The sequence below is a fragment of the Cyprinodon tularosa genome, unplaced genomic scaffold (assembly GCF_016077235.1).
Source record: "Cyprinodon tularosa strain WSP-4 unplaced genomic scaffold, ASM1607723v1 ctg855, whole genome shotgun sequence".
Classification (NCBI taxonomy): Eukaryota; Metazoa; Chordata; class Actinopteri; order Cyprinodontiformes; family Cyprinodontidae; genus Cyprinodon; species Cyprinodon tularosa.
Genome location: NW_024039624.1, coordinates 141138 through 162769, shown reverse-complemented (window position 1 = coordinate 162769; position 21632 = coordinate 141138). Strand labels below are relative to the sequence as shown.

General features: G+C 38.3%; 1 protein-coding gene across 1 annotated transcript in view; it reads left to right on the top strand.

Moving 5' to 3' along the window:
* Positions 1 to 15801: 15801 nt before the first annotated feature.
* The window catches only part of LOC119775194 (POU domain class 2-associating factor 1), a 75618-nt gene continuing 69787 nt past the window's right edge, over positions 15802 to 21632 (top strand). Inside the window, exon 1 of the mRNA XM_038273081.1 lies at positions 15802 to 15934. Coding sequence (XP_038129009.1) covers positions 15868 to 15934 — 67 coding nt within the window. The 5' untranslated portion in view covers positions 15802 to 15867. The remainder of the gene's footprint in view (positions 15935 to 21632) is intronic.

Genomic DNA, 21632 nt, shown 5'->3' with positions numbered 1-21632 from the left:
AAAACAAACGACAAATGGAAGGAAGTATGTAAAAGTCTATTTGCATAAAGACTTTTTAAACCAGCTCTTCTATCACTAATATATTATCATCAATAATTTCTAGCCCCTATGTTTCAATCATCAGCTTTATTTCTTCTTTTAAACATTTTCTCCTGTGTCGTTTTTCCTCAGCTTTAACTGCATGAAGACTGAAACTAGATGCAAGGGGGAAATCGGTGGTTAGAGAAGCTGCAAAGTCCCTGGGGGATTGTTAGCTAGCTTCAGGCTGTTATAAAGCACGTCAGTCAACTCTCCACTTTAATATTCTTCAGTTTAACTGCTTGATATTTTGGCCAGATAAACAGTATGCACTGGGAAAAATGTAAGTACATCAAGCTGTTCTGCTTTAGTTTTTGTGCATCCATCATTTGTAACCATTTCTTAGATATAAAGTAATATTTTTAATTCACCTTTTTTTCTTAATTTATAAATGTTCTTAATTATTTCATTATTCGGTGGGCAAGATGATGACAGTGGAATAGAAAGTCTAAAATTCTTTCACTTTTGTCCCGTCAGAATTTTTGCAATCTTTATGATCTTTTTAGGGAATGTTGGTTGATTGATTTGTAGAATGATGTCTATGCATAACTATTTGTTGATGCTTGGGAATTTACATTTATCGCATATACAGCAAAAATATTCAGCTTTCTTTTACAGTGTATTTGTTCGTTTCAGGTTTTAGATTTTTTTTAATCCGAAGAAATTTTACAAAATGGTTACAGGAAAAAATCAGAAATTTGATTCTAATCAGTTTCTTTTTTTTTATTTGCTTAGTACAGTTCAAGATTTAATGAATACTCTGAACTCGGTTTACTGATATGAAATATCCTGGACATACTGTATATGTAACCGCACTCACATACATTGAAGACACACATTTATATTGACGATGCCAGAGAATATGATGGAAGACTACAGTAAAATCAAATACAACAAACAAAGCTATCGTTCCCCGTTGATGGACTTAGTCGGAACCAAAGCCTTGGCTGTTGCGTGCCGCCCTTTTGGAAAGAGGAAGGGTGTCTTTTTAAGGCTGGCTTGATGTTGGTATTGGGCTGTAATCTTGATATGCAAAGTACGAATGTGACCCCCTCCGCAGTAAAAAGCTGCACATCTGGAGAGCTTCCTCTTTTGTGTTGATTGAGTCGGAGTACATTCACCGTGGGGATTGTTTGCTGCTGTATGCTCAGGAGGTATCATCTGAAACACAAAGGTTAAAAGTCAACAACACTCTCCGTTTCACTGTGTTCCAGGTTGGGTTTGTTTCCCAGCCTTCATAAACGTTATACTGGGCGATATCTCTGCTTTGAGATATGTTGGATATTTTCATTTGTTCACAACGAAAGAGGAAATAATGTTCTTCGTTTTGAACACATTTCTGTTCAGATTATTTTTTGCTAAAAAAAAGATGTTGCTTATTGATCACTTGTTTGAATAAACACTGCCCCCTGCATATGAAGCCCATCACTTTACTGATTTCCTACAGCTTCCTGTCCCGCTGGCTGTACAGTCGTAGCGGTTTAAATGTTCCCCTGTTTTCATGACGGGTGTTTGACTCGTCCTTGACTTGCTGGCTTTTATGCTTGGCTGAGCTCGGTCGCAAACCAGGCCACCCATCTACCTTTTAGCCCAAAAGGGCAACTTTTAATCCCCAACTACTGTATGACAATCTATCTTAACTGCTTCTGAAGACTGGCCTTTATATATGTACAGATCTACATTGCAGCACATTACTCTGCAGCAGCATTTTGTTTTTGGAACTAAATTTGCAAACAGCAACTACCAAGGTTACAGTTCATCAAAAAAAAAAAGGCGATGTGATTGGAAGAAATATCAAAGAAAATTCAAAGCGTTTATTAAATTCACAGACGGGCTGTGGATCTGCAGTGGTTACAGTGGCTAAGGGCGTCTATGACTGAAGCTCAGTTGGAGAGAAACACGGATTATTGACTGTGATACTCAGAGGATGATTGCAGTATTAGCCATTCAAAATTTCCCCATTGTCCTTGGCTGGTCCCCTATAATTCCTTTTTAAACATCAATCTTTGCACTAAAAATATTCTTTCTGTCATGATTCGTGGACAGCAACCAAACCAGTGGGTCACGGTCCGGTTGTTTCACACGGCTGAATCAATGGCTCCTCTGTAAACAGAAATCAGGCCCAGCTCTGTGGACAGCAGCGCGTGTCAGCCAGAGCTGGATAGTTTCATCACCTGCTACAGCAGGCGGGTTAAAAAAACTGTGTTCTACTTAGTTTGAAACTCAGTAAAACAATCCCTACGTCCAGATCCTTGTGAAATAGGCAAAACTAGTCTGATTTGGCCAGGGAACACAGACTGTTCTTTGGAGGGCATTTGGAGGCCACAAATGTAGCCTCAGCTGAAAATCAGCAAATGTCTCCTCTATCAAGGCCCAAAGCCACACAATAGGGAGAGTTAAATAGGTGTTGGCCGTTGATCATATATATATATATTATATATATCATATATATATATATATATATATATATATATATATATATATATATATATATATATATATATATATATATATATATATAATAAAAATATATAGAGTAGGAATGAAGAAGAATGCTAGTTCCTGTTAGCTTGCTAGCTCGCAGCACTTGGAGCTTCTACTGAAAGATGGGGCTTCATCAGCTCTTTACTTTAGCTCTTCAGGAGTTAAGATCAGTCTCTTCAATGGTTCGCTGCTTTAATGCGGCAAATAAATGTCAAAATGTGTGAATTCTGGACATTTGTTCTCCATCGTGCCTTCTGCTAGCATGTTGTTGTGCTAAATTAAAATTAGCCCCTTATTCTTTCATTTCTAGCTTTGACTTCCCCCTCTGGCGGTTTGAAAATATAAACAGAAAAGCTCCAGGTTCTTATAAGCCAAATGGTTCAAAGCGTAAAAAGTAGCAACTTATGGTATACAAAATAAATACGGTAAATTCAAACACTGTGAACCAATACTTTTTGAGTTTTCATTTATATGTTTTTCCTATTCAGCTACACAAGTATCCTCTTAAAACATCTAAAAAATTGTACTATAAATGAGAGCATACCAGATTCTTTTTTACACTTTAGTAATTTATTTATATGCTGCATAATGTCCTCCTATTTGATGGTTTAGAAATGGTCACCCTAGTCTAAATCAAGACAACATTTGCAGTAGCTTTTAAGTGGAATGACAACAGTCCTGTTGTAAAATGTCAAATATGTAGGTATAGTTTGCCAAGCAGAAACTTTAGCAGAAACCCACGACATCCAGATATCAGGGATGTGAAGCTCATTTTTAATATAAAGCCACATCTATATCATGGAGTCTTTAAGAGGCACTTATAGCTTTATGTGTCAAAAGTAATTAAGGCTCAAAAGGGTTCCTTAATCTGGCACTATAATGATTCTGTTTAGTTTGCAGTTTTGCCATTTCGTTAACTTTCTTCAACATATGCCTCTTCCTTACGACATGATTTAGATTCTTGAAGGGCTGCATAAAAAGCCTTGGTGCGCCAGATTCAGCCTGCAGACATCAAGTCTGGCACGTGCTTAACACCAAAAAGATGAGCAGCAAACGGCTGTGTCTAGGCGTGCCCCCGTTAATGGTTGTTAAAAATCCTTATTACCTAAATCAACAACTGCCCCTCCGGCTAATGTCTTTAGGTTACTGCTGTAGGAAATTTTAAACAACAGGAATTTTCATTAGTTATCCATTGCAGGTGAGTAATTCCTGAAAGAGCTTGATTGTGGGGGACGTATGTACATCTGCACTACTTTAATGCCTTCAATAAAAATCTCAAGGATTAGTTCATAACTTAAAAGAAGAACTCTCAGCCCACTAAGGCAAATGTTTTTATCCTGCATCCTTGCCATTTAGCATTCCTCTAATGTTTTCCTTTTTCATATGTTCAACTGAGTGGATTAGATTAGAGATTAGATTAGATGAGCTTTATTGATCTCACAGCGGAGAAATTCACTCGTCACATATTGGCATAGAAGTTACAGAAGGTGCAAACAGGGAGGAAAAAGGTGCATTAAGAATAAGCAATATATATACAGTATATCCAGGTATATACAGTATAGATAAATAGGATTAAGGTGCAAGTGTTCAAGTATCGCACACAATGAAAAACAAAATAAAAATAGGAAAATAAAAAATAAGAAATAAAGATATGTACAATCCGGATGGCTTATATACAGATCCTTATATTGTTTACATTTACACTATTACATTGGTTAAAATAGCTTTAAGTCACCTAAAATCTTGACTGAAGATGATAATAGATCTATTAGATCTACATTTTTGTGTTTTTCCACCTTCCCTTGGGATCACTGAAAAAGCAGCCTCTCTCTAAGCTGAGGGATGAGCCCCGCCCTCAGGGTGTAGATGAGGCTTTTTGTACTGTTGGTATTAATTGCTCCCTCTATGATCTGCACCATTCTCTTGCAAATCTGTCCGTTCATTGAGACTTAAAGGACTTAAAGGAGGAGATTGCTTCTGTTTAAAATTATTGACTTCAATTTGTAATTTTTTCAATTACAAATTGAAAAAAAATGCTTGGTTTGGATGTATGAGGTCTGGTAAAAGTTTTCCAATGCATTTTTTACATGCTGCATTGTGAAACTCTTCTAGAGGTCTCTCTCTCTCTCTCTGATGTTGTGCACTGCTTTTTCTGTATGCAGTTTTCTGAGCCATAAGCCAAACTGCTTGTTTGTTATGGAGCCAACCTCATAGTATCCCTGTTCTATTAATTAGATTTTTCTTTCTCCATTTCATCAAAATGAATACTGTCTATTTCCCTTTGACCGGGCTTGTCTCTAGGAGTATTGCCAGGTCTTCTTTTTTACAGTGCTGTTGGCTCTTTCTAACTATTCATCGAGATCAGGGAGAATGTGTTCTCCACATTTGGTGCTTTCAGCTTCTTGTTTTATACTGTAGTTCTGCATTTTGTTGTGAAAGGAAAAAACTTTAGTGTTTTCATTTTGGTTTAAGTTGTGTTCTAAGCGTATGCTTTATTGTTATCCTTAGGTCTGATACTGTGAAACCAGTTTGAGTTTTCTCCACAGCTTCCTCTATTGTCAGATTAACTAAATGGATAAGCTTTTTCCATATCAATATTTTTCTTTGCTTCTTAACGACACTTAGAGGACAAACTGATTTCCCCCATGATGGGTTAAAATGTTGAACTCTTAAAAGGTAAATTACCCGTTTTCTAGGGCTCTGTGACAGATTGAAGCAAAGTCCTGATGTGACCATCTCCATGCTTTTCGCTATCTGTAGTTGAGCAGACAAGCTACCATTAGTGAGTCTGGTTCTCAAAGTCAAACTGAATAACTATGAATTAAAAAACTAAAATGGAAACAATTTGAACTGTTCCTGGAATCTAAATGGTTAATAAATAGCCATGCTAAAGAAAAACGCAAGTAAACGTATAGTTAAGTGCAAGTGATAATAGTGTACATAAAAACTAAAAAAATATTTGACATAGCCTGGGACATTTCATGTAAAATGTATGAGGGAAACTTTTTAGTATTTAAGTATTTATCACAAGACAGCAAAGCCACAAAAAGACCTGCATTTAAAAACACAAATAGCACACCCTGAGTAAAGTGTGGCAAATTAAAAAAAGGGTCATATATAAAACTACAGCACAGAAACATAATAACATTCTTCTCCTCTAAATAATTCAGGTATGAGTTAGTAGATTAGTCTTACTTCATTCTTTACATAATTACCCATAATGCCCTTTATTCCTCAGTCTGTAGCAAAGAGAAATAATATGAATTTACATACAGTACCAAGTAAATACAGGGTTAGTGTCATACAAATATCCATACTGATACCTACAGGTGCTGGTCATAAAATTAGAATATCATGAAAAAGTAGATTGATTTCAGTAATTCCATTTAAAAAGTGAAACTTGTATATTATATTCATACATTACATACAAACTCATATATTTCAGATGTTTATTTTGTTTAATTTTGATGATTACAAATGACAACAAATGAAAATCTCAAATTCATCATATCAGAAAATTAGAATATTGTGAAAAGGTTCAAAATTGATGGCCCCTGGTGCCACACTCTAATCAGCTAATTAACTCAAACCACCTGCAAAAGCCTTTAAATGGTCTTTCAGTCTAGTTCTATAGGCTACACAATCATGGGGAAGACTGCTGACTTGACAGTTGTCCAAAAGACGACCATCGACACCTTGCACAAGGAGGGCAAGACACAAAAGGTCATCGCTAAAGAGGCTGGCTGTTCACAGAGCTCAGTGTCCAAGCACATTAATAGAGAGGCGAAGGGAAGGAAAAGATGTGGTCGAAAAAAGTGTACAAGCAAGAGAGATAACCGCACCCTGGAGAGGATTGTGAAACAAAACCCCTTCAAAAACGTGGGGGAGATTCACAAAGAGTGGACTGCAGCTGGAGTGAGTGCTTCAAGAACCACCACACACAGACGTATGAAAGACATGGGTTTCTGCTGTCGCATTCCTTGTGTCAAGCCACTCTTGAACCACAGACAGCGTCAGAAGCGTCTTGCCTGGGCTAAAGAGAAACAGGACTGGACTGCTGGTGAGTGGTCCAAAGTCATGTTCTCTGATGAAAGTAAATTTTGCATTTCCTTTGGAAATCAAAGTCCCAGAGTCTGGAGGAAAAGAAGAGAGGCACTTCATCCACGTTGCTTGAAGTCCAGTGTAAAGTTTCCACAGTCAGTGATGGTTTGGGGTGCCATGTCATCTGCTGGTGTTGGTCCATTGTGTTTTCTGAGGTCCAGGGTCAACGCAGCCACATACCAGGAAGTTTTAGAGCACTTCATGCTTCCTGCAGCTGACCAACTTTTTGGAGATGCAGATTTCATTTTCCAACAGGACTTGGCACCTGCACACAGTGCCAAAGCTACCAGTACCTGGTTGAAGGACCATGGTATCCCTGTTCTTAATTGGCCAGCAAACTCTCCTGACCTTAACCCCATAGAAAATCTATGGGGTATTGTGAAGAAGAAGATGCAATACACCAGACCTAACAATTCAGAAGAGCTAAAAGCCACTATTAGAGCAACCTGGGCTATCATAACACCTGAGCAGTGCCACAGACTGATCGACTCCATGCCACGCCGCATTGCTGCAGTAATACAGGCCAAAGGAGGCCCAACTAAATACTGAGTGCTGTACATGCTCATACTTTTCATGTTCATACTTTTCAGTTGGCCAACATTTCTATAAATCCTTTGTTTTTATTGGTCTTCAGTAATATTCTAATTTTCTGATATGATGAATTTGAGATTTTCATTTGTTGTCATTTGTAATCATCAAAATTAAACAAAATAAACATCTGAAATATATGAGTTTGTATGTAATGTATGAATATAATATACAAGTTTCACTTTTTAAATGGAATTACTGAAATCAATCTACTTTTTCATGATATTCTAATTTTATGACCAGCACCTGTATTCTTCTTAAAGGCCGCAACATTTTTTTTTACCCATTTAAAATATTTTGTGGAAACATAAGACAGAATTTTATAGCTGTTCACAAAATATGTAAAATTATAAAAAGAGCCAAAAGGGGGAAAAAAAATAATTTGTGTGCAAAAAATGCAGTTTAAGGGAAATTCGACTAATCGACTCATTGGCTGTTCAGCAATCCCTAACACCGACCATGCTTGTAGCAGCAGAGGAGAGGAAAAGGTTGACAGGTGGCTCTGTTCAGGAAAGACATCAGAGGATGAAAGACAGCACAACCAGTTAGTCACAATAAAAGAAACAGGACTACACTAAAAAAAAACAGGCCAAGCTCCAACATCTAGAAACAAAGGTGTTGATGGCAGCAGCACAGCTGATATTCTTCTCTAGGATGGAGTTACAGACAAACAGGAACAGACCAGATGAAGCTACTATGAGAAAAAGCAGAGAGAGCAGAACGTTAGAGATTGAACTAACAGATTCTGCAGGGAAGAATTCTGTCCAGACAGCTATTTCTCTTTGGCTCTACCTTTTCCATACCTCACCCAAAATCATAAGGTTATCATGAGCTGGTTTCTACATTGATGGTGCTATAGGCTTAGACTGCTGGAGGATATAGGGATTACTTTTCTTCTTCCTGCTGCATTTTGTCTCTTTTCTTCCATTCTGCAGTGTTTCTTAGATCAACCCATAACTCTATGCTCTGTCTGCTTTTTCTCATTGTAGTAGCTTCATCTGGTCTGTTCCAAACAGGACCAGACCATTTCTCCATCCTTAACAAATATCAACGGGGCTGCTACCATCACCACTTTCAGTTACTGTATAGATGATATAGTGGGGTTTATTTTTCATTGTAGGCCCGTCAGACAAGGCTATGGGCTTAGCCTCTACTGTAACTGATGGATCTGGTCTATTTTTTCATTGACATGAGAACTAGCTTAACGATTGTCTTCCTAACTTTTCCTTTGCAAGACGGAGCAAGCTTTTTCTCATTGTAGTAGCTTCATCTGGTCTGTTCCAAACAGGAACAAGCTTTTTCTTACCTATGTCTGCTTCTCTCTCCTTGAATCTCCAGTTGGCCTAAACAGAAGGCAGCTGACACTCAGCGTGGGTCTGCTGGAGATGTCTTCCTATTGATAGGGAGATTTTCTCCCTTCACTTACAAAATACAAGCAAATGTGATCACCATAAGCTCATCCAATCAACTGCATGATTTGACTGAACTATCTCTAGTTTCCGAATTGCAATCCAATTGACAGTAATTTGGCGAAGCACATTAGAATGCAGCTACTGTTTAGACAAACTAATGAGGCCTTACCTTTCAAAACCAGCAAGACTGAGCCAGTTGAGGTTATTGTTTGTTTTCTTCACAGAGAACCACTCACCTTTCGTTCCCCACAGCCTCCCCTGGTCCTTGGTTATCCATGGTTTTCTCTTCATATTCCCCATCTTAACTGAAGAACAGTTCTGATTGAATCATGGAGTAACTTTTGCGTAAATGGCAAATGTCAGTCTTTCTTTTTCCAGTCTCAACAAATTAATGTAATTAACCAATCTATCCAACATTCCAACAGAGAATGTTTGATAGATTAATATGGTCATATGGCTCATTATGCCGGACATATGATTGAAACAAGTATCCAAGGTCACCATTACCACAGAACTTCTTTTATAGTTTATCCAAACGCAGAAAAATAAGGATTAGCGGTAGATGTAGAACAGTTTTCATTGATTAAAATGAGTGCTCCACACAACGCACGTTAGCAGTGTGGAGTGGAGGATGTGGAATCTGGGGGTAAGTGGAGTACTTTCTTGTGATTGGCTTATACAAGGGAGCTTTGTGATTGGTTTCAAACCATCCCATTGATAAAAATGCATTGGTGTATTGAGGCACGTCAAGAGAGTCTCAAAAATCCACTCACAAATGCTGTGAAGTTTAAAGACCACTGGTACTTTATGATTTCATTTAGAATTTTTAATGGAACAGAAATATTTTGGCGAATCTTGTTCTGTGCATGTGTGGATCTTGTGTGCTTGCGTCAATCGTTCTGTGTGTCTGTGAATCTTGTCCTTCGTGTGTGTGGTTTTTTTGTGGTTGCGTGAATTCTACTGTGCATGTGTGGATCTTGAATTGAGGCAGATCAATCTCGATACTTCCCTGAATAACCATTAAACACTCTTACCCTCCTCACGTTTGCCTTTGAACACATATATGGACCAACTATTTTCTCCGCAATGCCTACCATTTAGTCAGAATCCAAGGGGGTGACAAGTGAAAAATTAGCCTGGCAAGCCAGACTGATGATGTGTACTTGGCATATCAGTCTGATAGAGCTCAGTTTCCAACACAGGAATAACAGGGTCAGTGTCATCAGCAAATCAGATAACTACAGATGTGACGGAAAATCTCTAAGGGACACAACTTGGTTTTTGTAATTTTATAGTTCATAAAACATGTCATGCTTAGAATAATAAATAAGTTCTTCTTAAAAACAAATCCCACTGAAACTGTCCTTAGATGAGGTTTTAAAGAAAGTTCAGTCCTACTTAGGACATTAGAAAGGCATCATTAAAATATTTCTCCTTTGTGGTCGCCATCTTACTGTCATGCTAGCAGAAAGGCACTGACCGTGTTGCCAACTCCCCAGTAAGGAAAGGAGCTATTGGCTGTGCTGTAAGTTGCTGAATGATGTCATTGCCTAATTTGTAGAATCGGCCACATGATGTGATGTGCATGTTATTGACGCTGTGGGAGAAATAACGTCACTCAGGATATATAGAGCTACTTTTTATGTCCATTAATGTTTATTTATTACATTTTTAGTTTTATTTAATTAATAAAAAATATTTTTATTAATATTTATTTTATTACAATACTAACCCTCCTCCTTTACAAGAGTAGGAACGATGCGTGTTTTCAGAGTTTTAAGAGTCTCAAAAAGCCGCCAGTGACACCATAAAAGTCACTAGATTTGTCGCTAGTCGCTTTTTTGAAAAAGAGTAGCTGGAGGGGTCTGAAAAGTTGCTAAATATACAAAGTCCCTGAGTTGGTAACACTGGGCACTGAGAGTGGCACATCTTAAAGTCCCACCTCTTTGTCCTATGATTGGACCGGCATGGTGTGGCCGGAGTTAACAGTGGTTTACCAGGCTGAATTAAACTCTGTGTAGTTCAGTCTAACCGGCCAGGCTAGTTGAAAACAGCTTTTAAGACTCCTCATTCATTTTAATCCCCTTTGGGTTTAAGAATGATCACCGCTTTTCTTCAGTCCTTAATAAATGATGTTTTGCATTAATTTCTGGATCAGTTTTTCTTTTTTATGGAGATCATCTAGATATTTTCGAAAAAGCATATCTTTATCACATATCCACATAGTCATTCAATTACAAACACACAAAAACATCTGTTCATCAAGGCTAAGAAGAAAGTATTTAACCATCCCATCTGTCAGAGTATTAGGATTCATCATCAAGTATGGGCAGGTCAAGAAAAAACCCGGAATAGATGCAAACTGTACTGATTGGGTCCAAGTATGAGGAAAAAATTGCAATATTTCCTAGGTGCCACTAATCTATCACAGATTCCTTGAGCACTACATTCAAAAAGCTGCTCCTGTCACTAACTTCTCTTCTACTGATTAAGTTGGACTCCTCTGCCTGAAATCATATTATGTAATTACAAATTAATCAATTTTGCTCCAAACCCTTTATTCGGAGGTGGGTGTGTCTGACGTAGGGGTGGGTGCAGTTCTTTTCCAGAACTCCAGAAAGGATAGTAAACTACATCCATGCTCCTTTCTCTTCTGCTCTGTTAAGATTATTTGAATTTTATAGTTTATCCAAACGCAGAAAAATAAAGATTAGCGGTAGATGTAGAACAGTTTTCATTGATTAAAATGAGTGCTCCACACAACGCACGTTAGCAGGGTAGCGCACTTTCATCTGATTTGGTCTGCCGCGGTTTCCGTAGCGTCGTGAACGCGCTTTTAGGAAATCCTATACACTAATGTTTATGCTCTAAAAACATTCTAAATGACTTCGTTTCGAGTAAATTATGGACGCTACCCACTCAGGACACTTGGAATACATTGGATGAGCAGTATGGAGGAATATTGACACGTTTTTTGTGGACTTTTATGGTCCTTTCTGCCTCGGGCACCATAGACCTCCATTATTTGAATGTCAGCAGACAGCAAGAAGCCTCCCAGATCTCCAGATGCATTTGAGATATCAAAAAAGTACTCCAGAGTGTTGTTCAGCATGGGGGTGAGTAGAAAATGAAGGCTAATCATGTTTTGGGTGTACTATTCCTTTAAGCTTCTTTTTTAGACCCGGTTCCAACCAAGTTATTTAAGGAAACATTCTCTCTGATCTCCTCCTCTATTTTAGATGTGATTAATCTATCACTGTTACATGGATATGTATCTCAGGCTTCTAAGATGATTGTAATACCCTTACTTAAGAAACCATCTCTTGACCCAGATGACTTGGTCAATTATAGACCTATATCAAATCTTCCTTTCTTGTCTAAAATTCCTGAGAATTGTTTAGAAATAATTTCTAAACAAGTGTGTGACCCTTCAAACTGTGCTGAACTTTTTGAAGAGTTTCAGTCTGGCTTTAGAGCTCATCAAAGCACTGAAACAGCACTGGTGAAAGTCACTAATGATATTCTCATGGCCTCAGACAGGGCTGTCACTACCACTGAGGACACCAAGGTCATGTCCTCTGTATTGTTTTTATATTTATATTTTGCCCTAATTGATATATAGCAAATAAATTAAAGTAAAACTAACTGTAGGATGACAATCTAGCTCTGCCACAAAAATGCGAGGGGTTTTATATATGAAAAGCGTGACTATCTAATAATAAATGTAGCTTGAGGTTTTGGGAATATGTGCTGCTCTTCACACAGGCAACAGACGCCATTAGAGTCCATCAATCTCAGAACATCAAGCTACACATGTTGGTGACAAGTATTTTAAATAGTAGATGAGAAAAACATGTATTTTTTTTATGAAGAATGATTTCATCCCAGTGAGCCGCTCAGACAGCAAAGGAACATCGAACCACAGTTTATTTTATTTACTGTCTGCACCGATTGTCTGTGATTTTACAGCAGCTGAATCAACATTCATTATTTAACCTATATGTCAGCGACGTCTTTGGCTAGAAAAGGAAACGTTAATTCAGCTTTGAATTCTCAGTGTTGGATATTGAACCTGTTTTTGTGTTGAACCTGTGCCGCTGTTAGAATGTCAGATGTCAATACCTGTTTATCCCTTTAGTTTTGTACCAAAAATAGACTTTAAACTACCTCATCGGGCATGTATCCCTTTAGTCACGTCCCTCAAAAAATTTAATGACTTACTTTTTGGTGTTTTTTGAAGGGTATGCCCATCTCACATTAATTTTTTTTTTTTGTGTGTGTGCATGGGATACACGTTAAAACAGTTGTAAATACTAATGGGGCATGCTGAGTATTTAATAAGTATTTATTATAAGTTCCACTCATAACTTTATGGTCTCTCTGCTTTTTCTGATCATAGTAGCTTCATTTGGTCAGTTCCCTGTGGGTGTGACTCCACCCTGTAATGAAATATCTGCTGTGCTGCTGCCTTTAACATCTCTGTTTATAGTTGTTTGAAATTGGCCTGTTTTTCAGTGTGGTCCTGTTTCTTTTATTGTGACTAGCTGTATGTGCTCTCTTTCATCCACTGAAATGGGAACTAGCTCGGAGCTCATCTGCCTGACTGTGTCTTTCGTGAACAGAGCAATCTGTGGTTGTTATCTTTTGTATATCTTCTTCTTTTTGTATGCCTGCTTTTATCTCCATAAGCGACAGTCAGCCTCGGTAAAAAAAAACAAACAAAAAAACGCTCTCATCAAGCCCAGTTCTGCTTGATGTTTCAACCTTAAATTTATGGGTTATGCTTTTGATGGAACATACAGAAATATCCATTAAAAAATTCCCCACTTTCCTTGACGGGTCCTTGGCTGGTCCCCTACAATGCCTTTATAAACATCAATCTTTGTACTAAAATATTCTTTCTGTCATAATTTGTGGAGATTAACATCTAAAGAGACGCATCATCTCCTGGTCAGACCCTGTAATTCAGTGAAAGGGTGGAGTCAGAGTAAAAAATTATGCGCACGCAGGAGAAGTGCAGTGGCTCTAAGTTGGAGAGGATTTTGCTGGGAGTTGGAGGGAAGTTGGCTGCCATTCGGCTGCCGTTATACTGGGAGGGGCCATTCTGAATGGCTGCTTCTGTAAATATCCAGTTAGGCCAAAGGTCTCATATTTTTACCAGATTCAGATTCATAATCTCTAACAACCCAAGTTTCAAAAACACCAAAATGGAAACCTTCAGCAGACAGATTTCCTCTAATGAAGAGGTTCCTATCAAAACTATCCTCCCTACTTCCTGTATTGTGGTGCTTTCTCTTGAAATTTAACCACCATTATTCTTAGGACATGAAAAAAAATGTTTAACTTTTTTTTCCAAAAATATTGTTGTTTCATGAAGTTACAGATATGTCCACTGGAGTGGACTATGCGCACATGAGAACTCAATATAAAATATTATGAATTTATTACAAAAAAATAATGATCTAGTATTCTGTTGTAAAAAATGCAGACCATTGATTCATTTTATGCTTTGAAAAATATTTCAACATGTTTTGTTCAATTTTTTACATTATAAAGGCACAATGTTAAGAACCGAATAAGGAAACCAATGACACTCATAGCTTACTGAAGTGACTGAAATTCCTCAGGATCTGCTGCTGCCTTGAATGTCTCCTGAAGTGTACTTAGGAAGGGTCTTACAATGGGGAGCCTACAGTATATGTGTTTGCTGGGCAGTAAGGTTTCACTATAGAAACCATAGAATTAAAGAGATATTTACTTTGTAGTAGCTGTCCACTACAGTGACCACTATGCACCAGAGGGTTAAGATCAAAACAAAACCCGTTCCAACGAGCAGTCCTCCCCATTGTTTTTTTTGTGCCCAGGTCTGAAAGATCGCAGCCAAATTTATGCGTTCATTGTCATTGCTCTTATTGTTCTTATTGAAAAATAATAGTTGGACAGAAAATACGAACAGATTCCCTAAATGTTCCACATGTTTCATGGTCAGTACAAAACATGGAACGCTTTACGTTAAAAAGTCAGTTTTGACATGCCCATGCTCTAATGTCTTTTAGACAGATGATTAATGTTCTATATGTTTTATATATAATATTAAATGCTGTGAACTTCCATATCTATGCGCTTTTACATTTACATTTACATTTGATCACTGCTGCACTTTAACCCAATAATGCCAAATGTATCATATTTGATACATACGGTTTCTGAAATGTTTTTCGTCTGACATCTTTTGCATAATTTAATGGTAAAAACTTTGCTCAAAATCCTATTGTACACAATCAGATATACCTGATAACAGAAGGCAGAAGACTACACAAAAAATAATCTTGACTTGTCGCATAGTAATAAATTATTGATATCAAAAATGTATTTCTGTTTTTTCTTTTTACATATTTTGTTTAAAGGCCAAATAAGGACTTCAAACAAAAAAAAAAGGAATTTTCTGTTTTTTTTTATTCTTGGATCGGGCTTTAAAGGGTTAAGAAATGGAAATGTTGTGAGAGCTGTAAAAATGAAATTTTGTTTTTATTTATGCTATAGTTCATTTATGACTTAGGCAAGGCAAATTTATTTGTATAGCACAATTCAGTACAAAGACAATGCAAAGTGCTTTACATGATTAAAATACAGGAAGATAAAACAGAATCAAAGCAAGTAGGAAAAAAAAATGCAGAAACAAGAAAGAACATTAAAAGCAGTTGGACCAAAGAAAATAAAAAAATGAACTAATTATGTTTTAGTTGAACTTTTTAACTAGAACAGTCAACAGCATTGACTTAGACTTAGACAAAGTCTAAGACATAAATTAACATAAGCTTAAAGCAGAAGTAGAAGTATTTCTAAGTCGAAAGTGCAAAAATATTCCCTTTGTGTGTAATCAAAACCCCATTCCCTAAATGCCGTATGACAATTAAGGCCTAAGGTAAAGACAGAGAGCAACGGACATGTGAAAAATGAAAAATGAAAATGCTGGATCAGGCTGCATTGTGGTGAACGTGTTAGCACTGTTGCTCTGCAAAATGACAGCAACTACAGCAGGTGGGGCAAACATAATGGCCAGTTTTCTATCAGGCTTGTCTATACATGGTGGCACAGTATCACATGGTCTGTTTGTTTAAAGAGAAAAGCTGCAGCCCATGGAGGTAGCTTAGTCAGCTGCTGATGGAATCTTCTCTCCCTGTCAGAACACCTTCAGCCTGTCATGACAGGGGGTCAAGTGGAGGACAGACACAGAAGTGGGGTGGACCACAGGTCTCCTTCCTCTGTCAGTAAGCAAGCCTACATCCCGTTACGGCAAATTTACTGTGTGAAAGTTAAAAGAAAGGAAGAGTCCTGCTTTAAGGAAACCCTCTGTATTAAAAAGAATTTTGATAAATCTAGCATTTTCTAACTTTGGAAAGAACAGGTTCACCATTTGATTTTAGGAGTTTAATTTCATTTTTATTGAATGTAGTTTTTTTCTGTATCGTGGAGAAAAAACAAACAAAAAAACAGCACAGGGTTTCGTTCAAGAGGCAAGGCAATTAGACAGATCCCAAGTTTACATGAGCAGAATAAAGCCTTTCCAAAAAGTATCCAGTCTTCAGTGATCAATTGCCCGTGCATGCAAAGGGAATATGACTGAAGTCCTCCAGTTCACGAGCAGGAGGGCTGCAAAAAAAAAAAGAAAAGAAAAAAATGGTAGAGGTACGTTGATTTAACAGAAACTTGTAAAGCAACAGCATTGACAGGTTTCAGGGTTGGGGGGGATTTCACAAGTTCCAGCTTGTTCAGAATGAAGCTTTAAAGCCACACATTGGCAGTTTCGGTTGGCATTAGTCCACAGTGCCACCTGGGAATGAGAAATTTAGGTGTTTGGCTTGGTTAAGGAACCTTTTTTTTCATTCACTTAACATGTAACCTCTAATCATCTCCCAAAACAGTGATTCTTCTCATTTTCACTGAGCCACACTTGTGAGTTATTACTTCCTGTCAACAGAACCCTAAATACCATTATGTTCACTGTTTGATTGTATTTTATTTGAAATGAGAAACTGTTTGGGAGTTCCAGTGAGGAGCTTTCATTTAACACACTCAAAAATGTCTTATCTTTAAAGCATTTAAAGGAGTTTATAAAAATAAATTGTATAAAAATTATGGGAAGTTTTTGTTTTTAAAGTAATTTTGAAGACAAAAATACTGATGTTTTCCTGTAAGCTTAAATATAAAAACATGTAGCTCCCATCAAATCGGTTCACTTGACTTGTATTGGTAAAAACTAGAAGCAATGAAATAAATAAAAGATATTCAAGGGACTCCAAGGGAGGAGTGTCCATTTTCACTCCTTGAGCGATCTCATCCCAGCCTCAACACACCTAAATTAACCAAATGGCTCCTTACCAGGCCTCTCCAAGGAGCTGAATGACATGCTGATGCAATTCAGCCAATAAATTTGGATCAAAAGCAAATCTCAAAGCAAGCTGATCAAGAGTCTTGCCAAGCTTGTTGTGTGTGACAAGTGTTTGTTGCCTAATATTGTCAGTTAACGACAGACCTGAAGTTGTTTAACTGATTATAAAGGTTATAATTGTGCAAAACAATGAAAATTAAAAAAAGGAAAAATGTCTATTGTTTTATTCCAAAATGTTAAATAAAAAAAAAAACAATCCACTGGTATTTTTCATGTTTGAAGACGCTTCGCTTCCCATCCAGGAAACTTTCTCAATTCAAAATGTCTGGGTGCAAGTTCTTCTCCTTTTGCTCAGATTGTCATGATTTACTAAAGTTCAGACCCAAATGCAGAAGACCAAACAGGGAGTCCAGGGGAAAAGGTTTAACAGGTTTTATTGAAGAGATAACGCAGAGAGAAGTGTTGCTGTGAACACTGCTCAACCGGAACTGAAAAGTGAGGGGAATACACAGCGGTTAGTTCAGGCTCAGTGGGAAATTTGACTTGTGAACTTGGAGAAGAGGATTTGGTTGCTGACTCACGTTTCCAGAGAAGTTGTTGAATCTTTAACTCCAGTCTGTATGCTGTAGTTCCAGTGTTTGTCTGATTCGGTGGAGGGTGGACAGGGTTTACCCAGAATGTGGTTGTTAGTAGGTGAACGGAGAAACTGACTGCCACTCAGATTTCCTGCAGTACTTGAACGGGTCGTAATGGAGATGAATCCCTTTCTCAGTGTGAAGCTCAAACGATCTCTTGGGGAAAGTGGATCCAAACCTCCTGTTTGACTCCCAGCTCAGTTTGAAGCTTAGTTGATCCTTCCAGGGAGAGAAGGTCCGAAAAATCCAGTTTGCAGGATGACTTCCTGCTGAGAGGCAAAAGACAAACAATGTTAAAATTCAGGTTGACAAGAACTCAGTTTGACTCAGCTAAACTCAGCTTAGCTAGAGTACCCTAAACTGGCAAACACTCTGGCGTTGAGGTAGTGGCAGTCAGCAGCTTAAGAGCACTCTGTTAACGAGGAAACCATCAGCAGGTGTGTGAGGAGGCGGACCAGAACCAGGCGCCTCCTGGTGGAGGAAGGGTGACAAACACAGAACACATACACACAGACAGGAGTCCTGAAACAGATATATTTCTTGTGTATGTCTTAGAGTGACTATTTGGTCATAGCATTGTTTTCTCACTAAATTATTCTGTATTGCTGGATCATTTTGTGACTTTCTTTCTTGTGTTAGTCACTCGTTTTCCATGTTATTTATTTCACCCTAACCCCATAGTCGTGCAGACTCCTTCCATGTGCCCTCCATTCCGTCATAAATAGCTGTATTTCTAGCGTGTTCTGTTGGGCTGCAATATGACAAACAGCTTCCCTTCGTGGGTTAAAGTCTATTTATGATGGACAACAGAGCAAAATGCTTCATTTTCTGTATTTTCAATTTTTTTTTTTATTTACTATAATTGTTAGGAGGATACACAAACTTATCATAAATCATACATCAGGAGTAACCAATTAAAAATCAATGGGGTCACAATAAAGAAAATCATCAACCAGTAAAGGTCCGGAGACATTTCTAATTATATTCTGTTACTTTAAATATAATTTTACACTGAAAGAAAATAAGCTTAATACAACCATGTAATGCATTAATTAGAAAAAATATTTTCTTAATTTATTTTAAAATCTAAAGTGTTTTTTGAAGTAGAGAACAACAACCGTTCAGTTTGGTATATAGAAAACTTCTGATTCACATATTTTATAAAACACCTAAACTGACCGTTTGTCATTTTTTTCCCTTTCTTTTTTCTGTCTTAATGTTGGCAGTGGGCTTTAGGCTGCCCTGCAAGGCTTTAAACCTGGGTTTGAATGGAGACTAAGCCATTCTCAAGCACATATCAAGGAGCTCATTTTGAGCCTGGATCCAGATTAATTTTTGATTCTGTTCATGGTGGAGAATCCTGCTTCACAGCAGCAGGTTGAGCCAAACATCCTCTAAATGTGCAAGGTCATCTTTGAGCACGCCATTTCACTTTTCTTTCACCAGTTCACAGCAGTTCTTCCAGCAGTCCACACTTTCTCTGCTCTCTTTTTCTCATGGTCTTCTCCTTCTTTCCCATCGCCCGGCTTGCCACAGGTTTGCCTGCTGTGTCTAAAAGTAGCAGCAGCAGCAACCCAGACTGACAGCTCATTGGCTCATTTGGATCACGTGCAGCCTGGAGCTGGACGCTCCCCAGGGCTTTACCGTATTAACAGGAGGTGTGGCGCAAGTGAAGTTACACACTGTCGTCTGACAACATGCAGTAATTTATAAATGTTTTAAATCAGGCTGGGTCTGAATTAGCCAGCAGGTGGGTCCTGATCCGGATGCGGTCCGCTAATCCGTGACCTCTGTCATAGATAATTTGGCTTGCACACTTTTGTTTATGTCCATTTCTCATAACAACCTTCCTTAACTGTATTATGTATTACATAAGAGTTTAAATATCAATGTTTGCTGAAAAAAAAAATCATAAACAGGTAGATAGAAAGTAAAGGAAAAAAACAGAAAAGCACTCAGAGAGCGCCAAGCACCTAATTTTGCCCCATATTATGACTTACACCCATGGGCGTAGCACCAAATTGTGGGGCTCCATCTGTGCTAGTGCATGAAGCAAAGGGTTTTATGCTAAAATCATACCAGATTATATCAAATGAATGGTTCTTTCATTCACCTGCTGAATTGATGCATTGGCCTTCTTACTTCCTAGTTAATGATAGTTCTGGCTGCCCGTTATAGATTAAACTGCTAGAAGGTGCCCACATAATTGCTGCAAGTAAATTCTTTTTGCCTCTATGAGCTCAACATATCCCACATCCTCACACTCACATCCTTCCTTCACTTCAGCATCTGATGCAGAACTCGCGTCATCTAAAAGAATAAAGAATTGGTATAAGCCTCTTAATAAACGTACTGTTAAAAAAGAAGGGGGATGATAGATTTTTTTTTAGGAAGCGTACCTTGTCTATAGTCTATTAAGCTAAAGCAATAGGGGGTTTTCAGTGACGTCACTGGCCAGCTTCCGGTCCGCCATCTTGGGTGCAGTGATGGGACTAACGGCGTTGAAAGTAACGGCGTTACTAACGCCGTTACCTTGTTTTACTAACGAGTAATCTAACTAATTACTTTGACTGTAACTATAACGCAGTTACCATTGCAGACACCCCGTTACTGCGCGTTACTCAGGTCGCACAATGAACCTTTTTTCATGATAGGACTCGTGCGCAGCTGCGTGAAGCTGACACCCCACCCACGTCAAAAAACTCTGCAAATAGACTGAATGGTTAGTGCAACGTTAGTGCAGATTTGTGCAGAAAAAAATATTGTTTGTGCTTCTTTTGTTTAAGAGATATTAAAGATTATTTTTTAGGTCATCCAGAGGTGCGCGCCTTGTCATGAGAGAGGGGAGGATGAGAATGGCTGATGTATAGTGAGATTCCGTCTGTCAGTTGGGAAGGTGGGTGTTTCTCCTGGCGGGTGTTAACGTACAGCACACACAGAGAGATGGAGAGTGAGGAGGATCCAGCAGCAAAACAGCGTTTTCCAGATGGAAATACCGGTGTTACGTCGAGCTGCGTTTCCCCATCACATACCCTGCATCTCCGCACAGCGCAGGCGGCACGATTCACCGCGCAAGCGACAGGAAACGCGCATGCTCGCTAAAGGCGCGTAACCGCCACCCTGTGCTCGCACCACAGGAGAACTATGGAGAGCGTGAATGATCAAATGATAGCCTATATGGAGAAAGAGAGAAATATGGATGGATGGATGGATGGATGGATGGATGGATGGATGGATGGATGGATGGATGGATACTCTGCCTTCTCAACCTACTGTATTTTTTATTTTAAACATTATTTGATGGCCTTTGTGGCAGGGATGGAGATCCATATTTTATGTCACACACAGAGTCTAGATAGATAGATAGATAGATAGATAGATAGATAGATAGATAGATAGATAGATAGATAGATAGATAGATAGATAGATAGATAGATAGATAGATAGATAGATAGATAGATAGATAGATAGATAGATGTTGCAGTATCTATAACAACCCAAACACACAGGATTTAAGAATGAGACATCCCCAGTTATTAATTTCATTCACTCACCAGATCTGAATGCCCTGTTTAAAAACTTCACATGGCGTTCCCCCCTGATGTTGCAATAAATAAACTCTCTGCAGGTTCTTGTCTTTGTCGTCCGCTCTATTCAGCTGGCTTTGGAAACACACGGCGAGAAGGTGGGGGCTGGGTGGTGAGGGTTACGGGGGCGAGAAACGCAAAAGTAACGCAATAGTTACTTTTACTAGTAACTAGTTACTTTTATTGTGGAGTAACTCAGTTAGTAACTCAGTTACTTTTTGGGAGAAGTAACTAGTAACTATAACTAATTACTTTTTCAAAGTAACGTGCCCAACACTGCTTGGGTGGCATATTATCGTATATCAAATATATCATGTCGCGGGTGGATTAGTACACCAGCACGCTAGAGCCACCA